The sequence below is a fragment of the Chiloscyllium punctatum genome, chromosome 39 (genome assembly GCF_047496795.1).
Source record: "Chiloscyllium punctatum isolate Juve2018m chromosome 39, sChiPun1.3, whole genome shotgun sequence".
NCBI lineage: Eukaryota > Metazoa > Chordata > Chondrichthyes > Orectolobiformes > Hemiscylliidae > Chiloscyllium > Chiloscyllium punctatum.
Genome location: NC_092777.1, coordinates 29260685 through 29280059, shown reverse-complemented (window position 1 = coordinate 29280059; position 19375 = coordinate 29260685). Strand labels below are relative to the sequence as shown.

Below are 19375 nucleotides of genomic sequence, written 5' to 3'. Positions count from 1 at the left end.
TAAATTAGTTCTACGTATTCTACATAACAATGACCATGATATATTGGCCTTCTGCTCCTGATTATAAGGCAGCTACGTTATCAAGAGCAAACAACCATGTCAAGCTATAAATGTTTCAACAATCAATTGAACCGCGAGTTAAGATTGCAGACTAAATTCAAACTACTTAATACTGTGTCAGAATACTTAATGCCATAAATCCAAACTCTACATATTTCACAGAGTAGTTATATTTAGTCATGCGTCTATTTTACTTCTATTGCCTGGTTGATGGAAGGGCAAAAATGTTTGTTTTGCTGATATTCAGTGGTGACAACAACATGAGATTAATGACCGCAATTAAATCACTACAAATTGTTTTGTAGAAAAGTAAATTGCCAGGGATTAATATAACAACACGTAAAGATTTTAATGCAAACACTAACGAGCATGCAAGATAGTAGGTAACACCTTTGAAGCCATTAAGAAACAAATGCTGTGATTGTAGCTTTCTCTAAATAGAACATAGAATCGTAGGCCTCAACAGCATACTCTTCACACTGCAACCACAGCACCCATCCCACTGGCACAGACCTGGCGGGGAGGATGCTAAAGTTCACAAGAAAGCACCTAAAACAACGCCATGTTCCTTCTGTACAATGTGTGGTGGAGGAGGTTCCCTTTTGGTCAATATACCTGTACTGGCCAGGCTACAAGCTGGAGTTATACTATTAGTTCTCTCTCACTACAAAGCTGGGAATGCTGCTGGTCTTTGACTAGAGAGGATCAGTGGTATAACTGAAGCTTGTAGCCTGACCACTGCAGGTATGTTGAGCAAATGGGAGCTTCCTGCACCACACATTCTACAGGTAGAACATGGCATTGATTTAGGGGCTTTCTTGTGAACTTTAGCATCTTTCCCTCCACGTTTGTGCCAGTGGAGTGGGGTTCTCTAAATAGGTAAGAAAAGATAAGTTGTCGTCTTCCTGTTCTTTTGAACTTGTGATAAAATTTTATCTTCCTGTACCTAAATAGGAACTAGCTAATCTGTAACAACTTTTTATGTGCTTTTACATGAGTACCAAAGACACACAAAGGGCTTTCTCACAAACAGAAGACCATCTGGAACACATAGACACAGGTACGATATTTGGCTTATTCGGGCAGGTGCCTGATCTCCTGAGGAATACGAACATGCAGTGCAGCCCAATGTATTTCTGCTGCTAGCCTAGAAGTAATCATTCACTGGACATTATTTACACCTCACTGAACCAAATAATCTTCAAGTGAAACTGACATTATTCACACAGAATAAAATGAATAAAAATAAAACATTTAAATTTGTAACAACAGTTTCTCAAGTACCCAGTGTTCTGTTTGAAGGGGTAATTAGATCCGAAGGTGATCAGAGGATGTTATAATCAAATGCAGCATTTCAGTCAATTCACTGAGGAGACTGATTTTGATCAGTTTTATGTTTTAACATCATTTTTGGTTATTTTTATTGCAATAATCCTTATATTTCTATTGTACTCACTGTCTGAAAATAATTTGCATAGTCTATTTCTTTGGCCACAAAACTGTACATGTCCGCTGCCAGTTGATCCTGCATTTGACAGAAAAATGGAAATATGTTAGTGAATTACACACAATTAAGATATTCTAGATTAGATTTGGCTTGTTTTTGGAATGATAGTGAATTATTCTGAGTCAATTTTGAGAACGTGTGAGTGAGATGTAGTCACCCCTTTTTTAATATGCTTTTATATGCCATCCAAGGTATTGCATACTGTACTATGATATCAGAGGGCATTTTTCCATATAAATGATCTTCTATTTTAGATAGTAATCAAATGTAAATGATCTACAGGAATATTCCTAATTGCTTGCTCATTCTCTGAAAGTGGTTTAGTTTCCAGAATGTAACATCACTAGGCAACAGAAAAGAGGAAAGCTGGCTATATTATTATGAAAACAATCAATTTTGCACCTATTAGTGAATTGGAAATGGTGCAGCTGGAGTTCAACTCTGGTACATAACTCTAACTAAAAGAAATTAAAAATAAATTACAGTTTAAGTATTGATCCCTCTTTTATTTCTGTCACCACAGGTGACCAGCCAATTTCAACCATTATCAAAGATTTTCCATCAAAAGTGATCAATCTGTTGGTACTTGTATAGTTAGTTTAATCTTGGTGCATTTGGAAATGCTGAAGATTAACTAAAGGGACATTTCAATAAAGCGTGTGCATCTTTATATCTTATACAGCTACCTTTGAAATATTAATCTAAAGGCTGGTTTGGTGTTCTCACATGTATTCTTTGAGATTTTGGGCTTTTTGAAGAAATTACAATTTGCAAACTGGAAAGCTTTTGCAAATACTAGTGCTATGTGCTTTTGGAGTACAGTGAGCAGTGGATTTGTATTGTGCTTTGGAATACGGACGGGTAATTCTAAAAACCTCTATAATTTACTTGGTACTTAATGATGCAAAAATGGGTTTCATATAAGCCTTACTAACATTTAAATTCTCATAATCACAATGTTCCTCATAATGCAATAAGTTCTCAGTAATAAAAATAACATACTGCAGATGCTGGAAATCTGAGATTAACAGAGAGAGTGCTACAGAAGCTCAGCAGGATTGGCAGCATCCGTGGAACGAGAAACAGAGTTAATGTTTTGAGTCTGATACAACTCTTCAGGTCTGAAGAAAAGTCATAATGTTACTCAAAACATTTTTCTCAAGGCATTTTCTCTGATGAAGTTCTCAGCAATGTTTGAAATCTGAATACTGATCAGGATGTTTTACATTAAAGCTCTTCTTTAGCCTTGCTGTCAAATGTTTATGATTTTATCTATTAATTGAATTTATTGATACAGGATAAACCAGTTAAGCTCAAAGTCTAGTTACAGTGGGTTCTTGACCAAATGTGGCTAACAGACACAAAACAGTACAGGAGCCAAACTAGACATAACACAGTACACACGAGAACCTTCAACACTTCTAACTTCAGCTGTTACTCCTTTATAGCTTGCAGGTGGTTCTTGACCACACATAAATGAGGAACTTGTATTAAACTGCCAGTATCTGCCTGCAAGTTAAATAAATCTTATGATATTATTAGTGGTTTACTTTGTGGAATATTACCTTGAGAACTTTTCTTTAACAAATCGACTTTTAATGAACAGGTATTGGTAGTGTCTCTTCAAGGGACATTTTCAGCCACTGAGTGGTCAAACAATTTTTAATTTAATAGAATGATAGAAATGACACAATAGAGGAGGATATCCAGCTAATTTGATACTCTTGAACTACAATTAAGCAGAACCCAAATTACTGAACTTTGTCATATTTGTTGTTTTAGTAACAACTGACTGATTACAATAGTATAATGCAGAGACAGAGATCAGAATATGCAGAGGTAATACAACTGACCAACATAGATTTGAGATTTTAAAAATTCTCTTTTTCCTGCAATGCTGTTGGGGTAAAAGCTGTGTCAAATTCATATTTCAACATCACAGCAAGAATATTTCAGCATTTACGTATACTTTTCAAAGTGAAAAGAACTCCTCTTGCTTCCGTCCGTTGTAATATCGGGCATTCATGAAAATTTACCTTTTATTGAAACAACAGATGGTTTAACAAAAAGACCACAGCATTTATTTTCGTGCACCATTCTGTTTGAATCTGGAGCATACTGGCATCATTACCTGAACACCTCTTGACATTGTTAAAATTTGGACATTGTCTTTAAAGTGCACATGATATTATTAGAGTCTTATAGACACAATCATTCCACAGTCAAACCCTCTTCCTGTCAACTGATCCCATTCAAGCACTGACTAATTTAACATATCATTTTTTGAGCATATGAATCAGGGCTAAAACAAAAAAAGAACTTAATGGAAAAACAGAAAATAGAAGCCAGCATTGAACAGTAAAACTAACATGGCAGACAATACCATATTAGTCTGAATAATATTGTGAATAAGCACTAATTTGTAACATTTGAAAAATTTAAGTAATACCTGCACTCACTCGTGCTACAATTTATGATGTCAATCTATGCCTTCTGTTCTGTCAAAGCCTCTGGACTACACTCCTCGATTTAATTTGATCCAGATAGTTATGAAAACAGCTAAACACATTAGCCAGATAGTACAATACTGAGCTTTAAAAAGGTAGTAATCTTTTTCATTGTTTTTTAAAATTTGATCATCACCCAATGATTCTTGCTGGAAAGCAGACACATGTAGTCAGGTGATACACAGTGTGCACTGCATTATGATGGTTTGCATTGTTGAACTGCCTAATGTTCCCTATCCAGGCGATTGCAAAGCAGCCAAATGGGTGGGGTTCCACAGCACTGCCTATATTTGTGAAGTATGAATGTAGAACTTGTATAACTTGCTGAGGATTGTTGCACTGTGGCTCACACACTGCACATGGTTAGCAGGACATGATTGTACAATACTCCAGTTTTAGCCTGTACCCTGCAGATCTCCACTCGATTCGCTGCTTCCTCCATTTCTTCCCTGAGTGCATCAGCCTTGGCGCCAGACGACTGCAGATTGCTCGACAACCCTGATGACTTTGAAGATTGCTGCCACCTAGATTGGAGAAGAGAAGAAGCTGTCAGCAGAAATGTTTCCAATGGGCAAAACAAATGGAAGATATCCTGAAAAGATCTTTTGCTTCAGTTATATCAAAGTGAGGAAAACTATGAAAACAGACCTGCTAATGTAGTCAACTCAGCCACATTGGGGAGATCTAAACAATCCTTCGATAAGCACATGGATCATGATAGGATAGTGTAGGGGGATGAGCTGAGAATAGTTCACAGGTCGGCGCAACATTGAAGGCCGAATGGCCTGTTCCGCGCTGTATTGTTCTATGTTCTATGTTCTATATTCTATGTTCTATATTGGTTATTTTGCATCAGTTTCTTACTGATCTCATATACCAAATATGCACTGATATTTTTCACTGTATACATGCTATCTGTCCAAACACAATGTAATTTGTTATTGACAGCCAGTGCAGCTTTGGTAGTTAATGTATGACAATACCCATTATTAATGGATTGAAATGTTAGGTTTATTGTGTGATGACCCAGTTTACCGGTCAATATATATGTCCATCTAATAGAATACATCTATCAGCCTTTAAAATAGTCTTGAACTATTCTCAAACAGACAATGAATCACATGTACCTTTACAGAATGTTTTCTTACTATACATTTTTGCCATTAATACTTTCCAGCCAATTTATTATCGAGTTATCTTCCTTGGTAACCATAAAGGCATAATCTGTACAAACCAGTTTCTTTATTCAGGTTCTTTGGGATGCTTCCTATTGTTAGGAAGCTGGATGACACTTACAGTGATGCAGTGATAAGTGATTGATATTCCTTGTCCCAATTGGTACACAGAGTGCAGAGGTCAGAAGCCTCCTCATCACACTGCTCCTGAGTTTGAGAATCAAATCCCATCATGCAATGGCCTTGGAAATGTTCATATGAATATGGTTCTCCACTCATTGGTGCCAAATGTAAAATCTCTCAACTTTGTGTCACCAGGCAGCAGATGTTCATGCAATTTATGACACAGTGTTTAACGTGAGGAAAGTTTAAACTCAGAGATGAGAGGATATTATCCTTTCAAGTGATTGTACCATTCCATCTTCAGCTTTTTTTTTAACTGGGTTAAAAACAAATCAGCATTCTAAACAATGTCCTGAGCCAGAGTCTCAAGGTATTTCAGTCACATTTTACATGTTTAAAGCTGATTCATTTGACTCTGGGATAACACCAAATGGTGTATTGTGACTTGATGCTAACAGTGTGGATAAACAAGCAATAATGACTGACACACTCTTCATATGAAACACAGCATTCCACACACTGTAACATCACAGACTTTTCAGAATAATCACATGCAATAGCAACAAATAAAGTGAATGGTCAAGTAATACATTGAGTATATTTTGTACAGCCCACAAGAGTTGGAATGGAATGCAACTCTCAATCCTTTCCAATGGAAATCATAAGTAGCCAAAGTGAAAATGTAACTATATATAATTTTCATCTGAATGTTAAAAAAAACCTTCTAACTGTTGTCAATAATTAACTGTAGATTCCAATAGAGTCATACAGCATAGAATCAGGCCCTTTGGCCCACCATGTCTATGCCAACCAAACTACACAATTCAATTTAGCCGTACTTGGTCCATAGTCCCTATGTCACCAGGTACTTTAAATGCTCATCCAGATGCTTCCTCAATGTTGCAAGAGTACTATCCTACACCATCCTCTCAGATAGCATCTTCATTATTTCTACCACCATCTAGGTGAGAAAATCTTTTTCAAATCTCCTCTAAACCACTTGCCTCCTCACCTTAAACTAATGCCCTCTGGTCTTTGACAGGTCTGCCATGAGGATTCTCATGATCTACTCCATCTATACCTTTCATACTTTTGGTATATCTCAATCAGATACTTACCTCAGCTTCCCCTGCTCCAAGGAAAACAAACCCAGTCTATCCAGTCTCTCCTCATAACTGAAACTTTTCATATGAGGCAACATTTTGATGAATCTCCTCTGCATCATCTTCAATGCAATCACATCCTTCTAATTGTGTGGTGACTAGAACTGAATACAGTACTCTATCTGAGGCCTAACCAATGTTTTATAAAGTTGTTTCATAAAGTGACCATGGCATTGATGAGTTAAGGATGGGGGTAGAGACGAAAGAAAAGAGACAATGTTCATGTTCTAAGATTGTTAAATTCAATGTTGAGATCTGAAAGGTGTAAGGTACCTAGGTGAAGGATGTGGTGTTGTTCCTCAGCTTGTGTGGAGCCTGATTGGAGCACTGCAGCAGGTGTGAGACAGAAATATTGGCATGGGAACACAGTGGTGTGTTGAAGAGGCAAGCAACTGGAAGCTCCCAACTAGCTGTTACCTCTCCAAAACCCTAATGGGTTTGCTCCAAAACTACTGCATTAGCTGCAAAGTGCTTTGAAGCATATGGTGATGGTGAATTGTGCCTTATAAATGCAAGTTTATTTTCACCAGTGTTTGAATTTGTCTGTAAACCTTGAACTTTGTATTTAATCAATTGCTTCCTAAAAATCATTATTTCACATTCACACATCTACTGAAGGGAAAGTAAATTTAATTATTTTATTATCACTTAAGTGCATTAATTTTACTTTCATGCCTCCAAGTAATGCAAACATCATTTCAATGAATTAACTAGGCTCCATCTCGCTTGCCATTTTAATGGTAGCTAGGTTCAGTAGGCGCATACTTGTCTTTGGATCAAAAGATTGTCAGATCAACCCACACTCTAACGGAAGATGGCATTTCAATGTAGGTTTGAGCAATTACAATTATGTGAGGTGTCAGCTGTCAGAGGAAAGTGTGGACTTATCTGCTTATTCAATTGCATGCTAAAGAAGAACTGGAGCTTCTCCCAAATCCTAGGCAATGTCTTCACTCAAACCCACCTTCACAAAAAGGTTATCTGCATATTTATTTCACTGCTCTTAGCATAAGCTCGCTCTGCAAAATGGCTGTTATGTTTGTTGATATAGCAACCTTGGCTGTACCTTAACCAAATTAATTGAATGTAAATGCTTTGTAACATCCCAAAGGGCATAATTTGGCATTTATATGAATGCAAACTCTCCTCTGATGGTCAGATTGTGTTTTCATTAACTCTGAAATCCAGTGGAACTAGATCTACACTATACATCTGAGCACCATTCAACATTCCTTAAATAATGGGCTACTTAAAGATAATAAATATCCTCCAATGTTCTGGTTTGAAGTGTTGCTACTTGAACCTCCAACTGATGTCCTTATTTCATCTCTTTTCATATGACAAGATCCAGCTGGATCTTATTAAGTTCCTTTTATGAACATATACCTTGGAATCATCACCAAATTTGATCATATTGCAAAATGTTTTCTGATAGTCAAAGCATTGCATATTTAACATTACTTTAGAGCTTTGCATTTGCAAATCAATTTTCAGCCCAGTTAAGACTTTATAGGATGTCCTTTTCTATATTCTCTGCTTTTTATTTCTATGTGGTATTATTTCACATATATATTCACAGAATTCCTTTGGTACGTTAGTAAATCATGTTATTTAATTTATTGTTTTGTTAAGCTGTACAAATTATTCAGGTTGAAGAAAGAAATTACCCACAAAACCTATTGGATTGTGGCAAATATCCAATAGGCTCACTGATCTTTATGGCAAGTTTGAGTCTCAGTGGCGTCGGAAATCGAGTGCACCTGCCAGCTGTACAACTCGAACTAAAAGGACAACAACACATGAAGCCTTTCTAGCATTCTTCTTCTGCTTGAGTTCTCAACCCAAAGACAAGTCTGCGGTGTAATCTCCACCGCAAGTAGTGCAAGGAGGCAAGTCCTAAATCTTCTCTAGCCAGAGCAGGAACTGTTAGCACCATTCTATTGACATTGGCCATTCAACCAACTGAGCCAACCACTCCCCACTGAGGCCAGGTTGCTGTGGTACCATATACTTTATATACATGTTGTAAATTGGATCTGTGGATAGGACTAGAAAGACTCCAATTTTCTTTCCATCATACTGTTGACCAAGAATTTCTCCTGCTCATACTTACTGCCATTGGCATGAGCAGAAGGATTTACAAGTTGATATGTAACCTGTCTGTTGCATTTGGAACTTACTTTCCTTGGTCGTCAAGACCTGGGTTGGGATTTGAACCTGCAGCTGCTGGCTCACATGTTACCACTGCAACTCCACTTTCTAACATTAATTGTACCCAGACACCAAAATGACATTGTAAATGAGATTCAACAATAAAAAGCTTCTTCCTGTGCCATTTAGACTTGTGAATTTACAGTAATCAATATAGGTTATGTCAGGAAAAGTGGAACCGATTTCTTAATGATTCTGATTATGTTGCTAGCACACAAATGACTTAATTGACTGAATCAATTCCACTTACTCGAGAGGGATTTGAATTATATTCTCTGGACTGGTCCGATAGCATAAACACAAGTATTAAGCTTTCCGAGATCACAATAAACTTATTAAGATGCACCAAAACAATTCAAAAAGCTGATTATACATTAAAACATACATCATCCAGAGTAAATCTTCACTTCATGAAGTCCTACATTTTATGAGACACTCACTTCCACAGCTACATTTCAACATGTCACAGCACAGGGCTAAGGGCAGGATGAATCCAACTCAATTTCTGAAGTAATATTAGAAGAGGTGAAGATACTCATGGTGTCCAGAATGGGGAGCTCGGTTAAGTCTGAGTTTAACACCAGGAATGGCCTAAAGAGAAGTACGATTCTAATAATCAAAAGTTCTCACTCTCCACAAGGCCCAGCTTCTGGTGTGTTGTATAAGGCATTAGGACAATGGTAACACACAATCCTCAAAAGAATTTCCATTCTTATTAGCATTTCAATTTTTTTCAGATTTTGAAGTAGCCTTATGAGCACAAAATTGGATTATTGTTAAAGTTCAAATATGAACTTTTGGCCAGGTGTCTGTCCTCTTTCTAAATAGTCTACAGGTTGTTTCTATTAGAAAAATGAAAAAAACATTTGGTGGAAAAATTCTTAAGATTTCATTAAATCCAGTGATAATCATACTGTGATAATGAGTGAAGCTCAAGTCTTCATTTCTGCAATTCAGGGAAAGCCTACAACATTTGCTATTAATTGGACATGTTTGTTAATGTAACTGTTTCTAATCTGGATTGCAAATGGAGTGAAATCATCTTATTTATAAACTTTGTCTTCTGCATGCTGTGCAAAATCTGATTGAAGTTATCAGTTTATCAAAGATTTTGCTGAACATGGGGTGAGTTTACAACATACACATTAATTCCAACTGTGTCCTCTCACCCAGAGTGATCACATACCTACCAACATTTCAATTGTCATGTTCAAGCGAAATGTTTGGATTAACAACTGTACTTGGGAAATTGCCCAAACCATCAACAATTGTTTTTGTTGGAACCACTTAACCAATACTGATTTTAGCTCAGCAAACCTAACCGTGCCAGGTTGAATGAACTAAAACTGCATGGCCCAACAGCACTGCCAAGTAAAACTTAACCGTGTGTCAAGTATTTAATCAGACATAGGTTTGCATTTTTTGTAACATGTAGCTTTGCACACAAATTGTATTGAGATGATTAAAAGTTGATCCAATCGGTTTGAAACACCACTTTTAGGAAAATGTAACATACTGTTCAAATGCCACAGACAACCCAAGAATCCAAATAAAATGTTAGTATGAGGCTGGTAGAAATGTCAGCAATTTGGGGGAGTCCTTTGGGGAAGTTTTTGCCATTTAACTGTCACTCACTCTTTGCAGCTTACTGAAACTGATGCAAATATAAGTACAGCGGGACATACCTGCAGACTGTGAACTTCCAAACCCTAACACAGCTCAGGTCTCCCTCAACCCTTGGCCAAAAATTCAGCCAATTCAGAGTTCTGAGAGGAAAGTATGAGTTTGAGGTCAACATTAACATTACAGGCACTTGAGAAAGAGCTGCTGTTGTTCTTTACTTTTCTTTCTCTTTGGCAAGAAAACAGATTGAAAATAAATTGAATTGAAAACTTATTTACATAAATGCTATGGGATCCTTTAAGTCCGACCAAGACCAATAGGCCAATTTGACGGGGCTGCTATATCAGAACACTTTGGGCTAACACTTACTTCTTTTACCCATTTGTCAGGTCATGAAGTTACTCGAAATATAAACATTGGTGGGTTTGTTGACTAATCAGAAGTGTCTTTAGTTTCATGTGAACATTCAGTGCAACTATACATGGGTGTGTGGAATGCAGTATGATGGGCATAACCAAAGAAAACCATTACTCTTACCAAGCCAAAACTCTCCTAAAATATCAGACAACAAGCCATATTCAATTAACCAAATCTTTTTGGTCAGGAAAAGGATGATTTTTTTGTTTCCAGCTAGAATAAAATTAAACACTTCAAATATCAAATTATGGCTCTCATCAATTATGCCCACCAGCATCTTGTGTCAAATCAACTGACTGTAACTCCCCCAGTGTGAATACAAATACCATTCACTGTCTACTGTAATGACATCTGGAGTTATGTTAATGCTGTCATCTCTGCCTTGACAATCGGTTGAAATATCAGCACTCAAAACAAGGAAAAAAAAGATTTTAGAACACAAGCTTCCTTCCGATTTACACTGGCATTGACCTACCCTGCTGTTCTTTGGATGCTTAAGTACTATGCACAAAATCACTTACTTTTATGTAAGTGGGTTATTCTTCAGATAGCAGGTCAGAAAGCATTCAGAGCCATCATCTCGATTAAAAAAAACTCGCTCCAGAGAGCTGTAAGCACTTATCTGCTATTTATATGACACAGGCTGATCACAATATTCTGATTCCAATATTAAGTTTACATGTTTCACTATTTGAGGGTTTTTATTAAATAAATTTACTTATAAGGAAAACATGTGCCTGAACACTGTCTAGAATAAAAGATGACTCAGATGTTCAGGTTCACTGGTGCCTTCTTGCCTGGACTTCCTGCTGAGATCCCCATCGGCTGCTCCATCCCACCCCCACCACCATCCATCAAGAAGGATGTGAAGGCACTGGAGGTAGTGAAGAAACAATGCACAGACTGGGGAGATTGGGCCTGTTTTCCTTGGAGTAGAAAAGGCTGAGAGGAGATTTATCAGGTGTATGCAGAGGGAGGTTTGTATACAGAACAAGCTGCCAGAGGGGAACGGGCTGTCAGAGGGCATGGTGGAGGCTGGTATAATTACAACATTTAAAAGACATGGGTACATGAATAGGAAAGGTTAAGAGCGATACGGGCTAAATGCTGGGAAATGGGACTAGAATAATTTAGGATCTCTGGTCAGCATGGGCATGGACTGACTGGTCTGTTTCTGTGCTGTACAGCTCTATGACTGCATGAGGTATGCTAAACCATGTGGGCTCTGGACAGAGTAGATTAGGACAAACAGATCTCATTAGTGGAAGGGTTGAGCGTGAGGGAATAAATTTAAAGCAATTGGCCAAAGAAGCAAAAGTGACTTGAGGTAAATCTTTTTTTACAAAGCGAGTAAGTAAAGTTCTGGAATGTTCTGCCTGAGAATGTGGTGGGGGCAGGTTCAATTGAGGCGTTCAAAACGAATTAGACTGCAACCTGAACAGAAACAATTTGCATTGTGAGAGGCACGAAGGCAGGAGAATACCCCACAAAGTAAATTGTTCACTTGGAGATCCAGTGACCACACAATGGGCGGAAATTGTCTTCTTCTATACCATACAAATGTGGTGGTTCCATGAAATGGCAGAGCAGGATAAAGAGGAGTAGGCATTGGATAGCCTGTAACTTCCCCCTGCCTATTTCCTTTACTTTTTTTCCCCAGGGCTGAGGCTCACTATGGTCAATGACTCTTAAAGGACTGGCAAATGTTTCCTCTGTGGAAGAACAGAGTCATGAATGGTCCACTACATTCTAACTCGGGCCCAGCACTGACATGCTAAAAGCCTTGATCTAACAAATTCACCCTGAACCTTAGTGCAATCTGTGGCATACTTCTGCCCCTTCAGGTCTCCTTGTTACCCCTACTGGTGCAGCAATGTTTGCTGTTCCCACTGGTAGACTTCCATTTGCTAGTGAGAAACCAGCTGCACAAAATCAATGGAGCCTTAATCAAGGAAATAGTTAGGTTTATATGGAAGTTCCTGCCCTGCTCTTAGGAGGAGAATTGGAGGCCCTTATCAAATAAACATAATGTCACCCAAACCTAATAACTTCGAGAGAGTCATTGACAGTCATGCAGCACGAAATCAGACCCTTTAGTCTATGTCGACCATAATCCCAAACTCAACTCATCCGATCTGCCTGCTCCTGGCCCGTATCCTTCCAAACTTTTTGTATTCATATACTTATTCAAATGTTTTTCAAATGTTGCGATTGTACCTGCATCTACCACTTCCTCTGGAAGTTCATTCCACACATGAACCACCCTCTGTGTAAAATATTTGCCTTTCATGTCTTTTTCAAATCTCTCTCCTCTCACCTTAAAAATGTGCCCCTAGTCGTCATAAAAAGGATCAATCAGTAGTGAATACAGCAAAGAACCAGATAGAAAATTAATTTAAGAGATAAAATTCCTTTTGCACACAGTTCTCATTTCAAGAAATGTGATGTATTAGAAATAAACATGAACCATATTGTTTCTTGCAAAATAAGAAGGATAAAACTGTCATTTGTATATTGGAGTTTTAAATTTACATTACACCACCTACGTCTATTTGCTTGTCTGGCTACCTGTATTGAAAGTGTTCCAATTGATGAACATTTTCTCTACATGTTACCCTCACCTTCTGTCTCATGTGTTTTGTGTAAACATTTCAGCTTGTCAGTATTTCTCAAGGTGAACAATGTGCCAACAGCTGACTACACTTCAGGATGTTTGAAGTCCTCTTTACACTAGATGGCAGTGTTATATATTCCAACCACACCCTGTGGCTTTGGCACCCCACAGAACCACAGGCCAGCTCACACAGTTCAGGGAACACCAATTCCACCTTTTAAAACAAATGGAATGGCTTTAGATTTCCCACAGCATTCCTGCGTGCAGCCTCAACACTGACTCAGCTCGGTTTTGCACATCCATTTAGTCTTCATGGTTTTGCTGTGTTGGTGCTGGCCATCATTATTCACTTGTATTAGGCTGACTGACTCTGTGTGCTTCTGGCTCTCGATCTGCTTTCACAGAATACCTGCCAACACCTTTCTCACTATTTGTATCTACTGACCGAGGCAGCAAGCACTTGCTCTCTCATATTTTTTTCGATGATCCATTATTTTGCCTGCAGACGTTTTTTCAAAGTAGCCTTGTTCTGTTACTTTGATTTTCATCTGGTGCTCTTTCTTTCATTTTTAATGATCTAATTCTCCTCGGTTTATTTCCAGGCTTGTTCTGTCTAATGGCCTATTTCTGCTGTATGCTTTTTTTTTGATTGACCTCTCTTTAATTTTTAATGGATCTTGCTCTCCTCTATTTTTCTGGCTCTCCCTCTTTTAAAAAGGATGAGATCTAATATTGATGTCTGTGCTTTTTTCCTTTGATCTCTGACGGCCGCAACTGCCTCTTACCTTTTGCTTATTTCTTCCCAGCATTGTTAATAAAAGGCTGTCATGTATCGTACACTTCAGACAAAATCAAATGGGATATCTTCAAACTTGCATTGAAGATCTGCCAGATTGGGTCAAAAACCTATCCCACAGATGACTTTTACAAGGAAATCAGGTTTGGCATAAAAATATTAACATGAAGGAGGAAACATTTGTTTGCGTGTTCCACAGATATATTTTCTATTCCAGTGGATGGGTGGTGTGGGTGGGGGTGGGGGGGAAGGTGGGATGGAAACATTTGGGAATAGGCCACATGGTTCAGGCAACCTTTTTCAAAAATATCACAGAATCTCTACAGTGTGGAAAGAGGCCATTCAGCCCATTGAGATGCACCTACCCACTAAACAGCATCCCACCCAGACCCCGTAGTCCCACATTAACAATGTAATCCAGCTAGTTTCCACATCCCTGGACAGTATGGGCAATTTAGCATGGTTAATCCACCTAACCTGCACATTAATGAACTGTGGGAAGAAACCGGAGGACTCGGAGGAAACCCATGCGGATACGGGGAGAATGTGCAAACTCCACACTGTCACCCTAGGATGGAATCGAACCCGGCTCCCTACCACTGTGAAGCAACAGTGCTGACCATGAGGAAAAGTAATGATGAAGGAGAGTGGGACTAATTTTTAAAGAGTCTCAATGACTTGATGGGCAGAATAGCCTTTGTACTGTTGCATAATTCTCAGAATTAACCTCTTGTTGATGGAATAATGATGAGACTATTTGTTTGGAATTAAAAATGTGTTCTGATTTATTCTCTCAACTTCAGTATGTCCTATATTAGTTTATGTATCTAATCAATTCAATACATGTATACCTAAAGTGATTCAAAAGTTCTACTTCAAAGTAGATGCATCATCCTTACTACTTCAAGTTGTAAATTTGACTTCATCATTTTCAGAAGGGCTTGAGGCCAGCTGCAGCAACTTTATAAAAGAAAACTGAAATAAACCAACGCACACAATAAACTTACCGTTCAAAACCACACTCAGATGTTCCATATGGATTTCATTACACAAGAAAATATCTCTGATTTTCACTTTCCACGGATAGTAACATCACTTATCATGTGTTTTATTAAAACCATCGCTTGATTTAAATACCATCCACTGCTTCACTGAAGAATGGGCTCCATTATGAATAGCTGACTGTTGACTGTGCACTGCAATATTACAGTCTCTGCAGCAGCATTGCAAACATGCTGATCTGCGTTGTAAAGATGAAAGCAGCACAGCTGCTTGCCTTTATAAATATAAGTGACTGAGATCTTAGTTCCATGATGAGAACGCTACAAGTGCATTACAGAAAACCAAAGCCAGTCAGTTACCTTACCACATCTAGTGTCGTTTTTGGTTTCTTTTGAATGTGGCGTACATAACATTGAATTTATTAGGTACTTAAGTTGATACCAGAGAAAACTATAAAAACAAATTACACCAACATATCTCTTTAATTATGAGCAACTGGTCAAATGAGCACTCCACCATCAAAAGTTTTCTTTGTGGACTCTTGAAATAGTACAGCACAAATGGGGTAATTCAAAGACATGTTTAAGTATTTGCCCAATTTTATTTAAAAGTCATGACTGATCCTGTATCCACCACCCTCTCAGGCAGTGTACCCCAAATCTGAACCACTTGTAAAAAGAAACATTTCCTCATGTTGCCTTTGGTTGTTTTGCCTTAAATGCCTTAAATGTGTCCTCTGGTTAATGAATCATCAACTATAAGGAAGGATTTTGTATAACTGCACAATGATGAGAGACCGTTCATTTCTTGGGCCAGAATATAAAGAACAACTTAGAATGACTACAAGGTTAATCAGGTGGAAGACATTACAGTGAGAGGGCACTAGCTAGGAATATAGCTAGAGAAAGGATAGTTGGAGTTTTGTCGGGTATTCTAAGACAAAAAGAATCAGTAAAATAAGGGTTGGTCGTTTAGAATGGGGAGTTAATGGCAGGCAATGAGGAAACAGTGGATGAAAATTAACAAATATTTTATTCTGTCTTCATTATAGAGGATAAAACAAGCGTTCCAGTGATAAGAAAGGAGGCAGACACAAAACAGAATATTTTATGCCAGTTGGACTGCAGTGGGTCAAAAAGGTAGCACACCACACACATCTCAAGGGCTACAGGGATCGACAATATGTGCTGGCCCAGTCCGTGAAACTCATGTCCCAAGAATGAGTTACAAAAGAGTTAGCATGAAGTCTGTTGTGCGAAAGGTGTTAGAATTAATTACCAACAGGTCACAGCTGGGCACTTAGGAAATCTCAAGGCAAAAAGAAAGAGTCAGCGTGGGTTGTTAAATGGAAATCATGTTTAATTAAATTATTAGACTTCTATGAAGATGGAACATGCCCTGTAGATACAGGGGAGCCTGTACACATACTGTACTTCCAGAAGGCACTTGATAATGTGCCACAACAAAGGTTATTGCAGAAAATGAAAGCTCATGGTGTCAAGGTTATATTAGGATGGATTGAAGATTTGTTAGCTGAGAAGATTAGTTAGAGAGTGTGCATAAATGGGTCTTTGATTTTCAGGATGTGACTAATAGGGTCCCACAGAGGGATGTACTGGGCTCTCAATTTTTTACAATTTACATCAACAACTTAGATGAGGGGAACAAAGACATGGCATTTAAATTTGCCAAAAGACCATAGATAGTTGTGACGATAACATGAGGCAATCGAAGATAGATATAGTGAGATATAAAAGTAGTCAAAAATCTGACAGATGAAGTATAATGTGGAAAATGTGAAGATGTTCATCTTGACAGGAATAATGAAAAATCAGGGAACAACCTAAACAGACAATGACTGCAGATTTCCAAAGTGCAGAGAGAGTGCATGAGTCACAAAACGTTAGTGTGCAGGTAAAACAGGAAATCGAGAAGCGAATGAGATGCTATCCCTTAGGAAGTGAAGGAAGTGAACATTAACATTAAAAGTAATTTTAAAAATTAAAAGTAACAATGTTATGCTTCAGTTATACAGGGTAATGGTATGATCACATTGCAAATACTGTGTGTAGTTTTGGTCTCCTTATTTAAGGATGTAAATACAATGCAGATTGTTAAGAGGAAGTTTACAGGATTGAAACCTGGAATGAGTGGACTGTCTTATGAGGGAAAGTTTGACAGACAAGATTTGTTTGCTCAGGAGTTTAAAAGAGGGAGGGTGACTTGACTGAAATGTATAAGATCCTGAAAGGGTGGAAGCGAAAAATAAGGTTTGTTCTTGTGAATGAGTCTAGAACTCAGGGATACAGTTTTCAAATCAGGGTACACACTTTTAGAACTGAGATGAGAAGAATTTTCTTTCTCTCAGGGAGTTGTGTGGCTTTTGAACTCCATGCCTTAGAAGGTGGAGGAGGTAGGGTCACTGAATAAGTTTAAAGCAGGGCAGAGAATTCTTATTCGCAAAAGACTCAAAGGTTACCGGGGGAAATAGTAATGTGGAATTCGAAACACCAACTGATCAGCCTTGATCTCATTAAATAGTGGAGCAGCCTGAGGGGCTGAATGTACTCCTACTGTCCCTATTTTGTATGTTCCTATATTCTTAGTCGAAACCTCCTCATGCTTTTAAGCATCTGTATCAATTTCCTATTCATTTTCTCTCCTTTAAAAGGATCAACTCCAGCTTTTTCAGTCTATCCACCCAAGGGTAATTTCCCATTCATGAAACAGTGTTTTTGTTTTTTAAAAGTTATTCATTTTTTAGTGGAATGTAGGTATTGTTAGCTGGCCAGCATTTATTGAGGTAAATACAGTGACTGCAGATGCTGGAAACCAGATTCTGGATTAGTGGTGCTGGAAGAGCACAGCAGTTCAGGCAGCATCCAAGGAGCTTCAAAATCGACGTTTCGGGCAAAAGCCCTTCATCAGGAATAAAGGCAGTGAGCCTGAAGCGTGGAGAGATAAGCTAGAGGAGGGTGGGGTTGGGGAGAAAGTAGCATAGAGTACAATGGGTGAGTGGGGGAGGGGATGAAGGTGATAGGTCAGGGAGGAGAGGGTGGAGTGGATAGGTGGAAAAGGAGATAGGCAGGTCGGACAAGTCCGGACAAAGTCATGGGGTCAGTGCTGAGCTGGAAGTTTGGAACTAGGGTGAGGTGGGGGAAGGGGAAATGAGGAAACTGTTGAAGTCCACATTGATGCCCTGGGGTTGAAGTGTTCTGAGGCGGGAACACTTCAGGCCAGCATTTATTGCCTGTCCCTAGTTGCTCTTGAGAAGGTGGTAGTGAGCTGCCTTCTTGAACCGTTGTAGTCCACCAGCTGTTGTGGGTTGACCCACAATGCCAAGGAGGGAATTCAGGATTTTGACCCAGTAACAGTGAAGGAATGGTGATATATTTCCAAGTCAGGATAGTGAGTGGCCTGGAAGGGAACTTGAAGGTAGCGATGTTCCCATATATCTGCCGACCTTGTCCTTTGAGATGGAAGTGGTTATGGGTTTGGAATGTGCTGTATTTGGTGAATTTTTGCAGTGCTTGTAGATAGTACATACTGCTGTTACTCAGTGTCAGTGATGGAGGAAGTGGATGCTTGTGGATGTGGTGCCAATCAAGCGGGCTGCTTTGTTCAGGATGGTGTCAAGCTTGTTGAGTGTTGTTGGAGGTGAACCTATCCAGCCAAGTGGGGGATATTCCAACACACTCCTGACTTGTGCCTTGTTGATGGTGAACAGGCGTTTTGCAGTCAGGAGGTGAGTTACTCACTGCCGTATTCCCAGCCCCTGACCTGCTCTTGTAGTCACTGCATTTATGTGGTGAGTCCAGTTAAGTTTCTGATTAAAGATAACTCCCAACAAGTTGATAGTGGGGGATTCAGTGATGGTAACACTACTGAGTGTCAAGGGGCAGTGGTTAAATTACCTCTTGTTGGTGATGGACAAAGCCTGGTATTTGTGTGGCACGAATGTTACTTGCCGGTTATCAGCCCAAGCCTGGATATTATCCAGATCTTGTTGCATTTGGACATGGACTGCTTCAATGTCTGAGGAGATGTGAATGTTGCTGAATATTGTGCAATCATCAGTGAACATCCCACTTCCTGATCTTATGATGGTGGATAAGTCATTGCTGAAGCAGCCGAAGATGGTTAGGCCTAGGACACTACCCTGAGGAACACCTGCAGC

The 19375-nt window shown here is 38.8% G+C and overlaps 1 protein-coding gene across 14 annotated transcripts in view; it reads right to left on the bottom strand.

Moving 5' to 3' along the window:
• arhgap44a (Rho GTPase activating protein 44a) overlaps positions 1 to 19375 on the bottom strand; it is a 310627-nt gene that overhangs the window by 62162 nt on the left and 229090 nt on the right. For 13 of the 14 annotated variants that reach the window (XM_072558348.1, XM_072558354.1, XM_072558349.1 and 10 more), the window contains exons 7-8: positions 4481 to 4598; positions 1517 to 1585 (exon numbers count right to left, since the gene is read on the bottom strand). In XM_072558348.1, the coding sequence (XP_072414449.1) occupies positions 1517 to 1585; positions 4481 to 4598 (187 nt within the window). The remainder of the gene's footprint in view (positions 1 to 1516; positions 1586 to 4480; positions 4599 to 19375) is intronic. The other variant, XM_072558351.1, reaches the window with a different exon arrangement.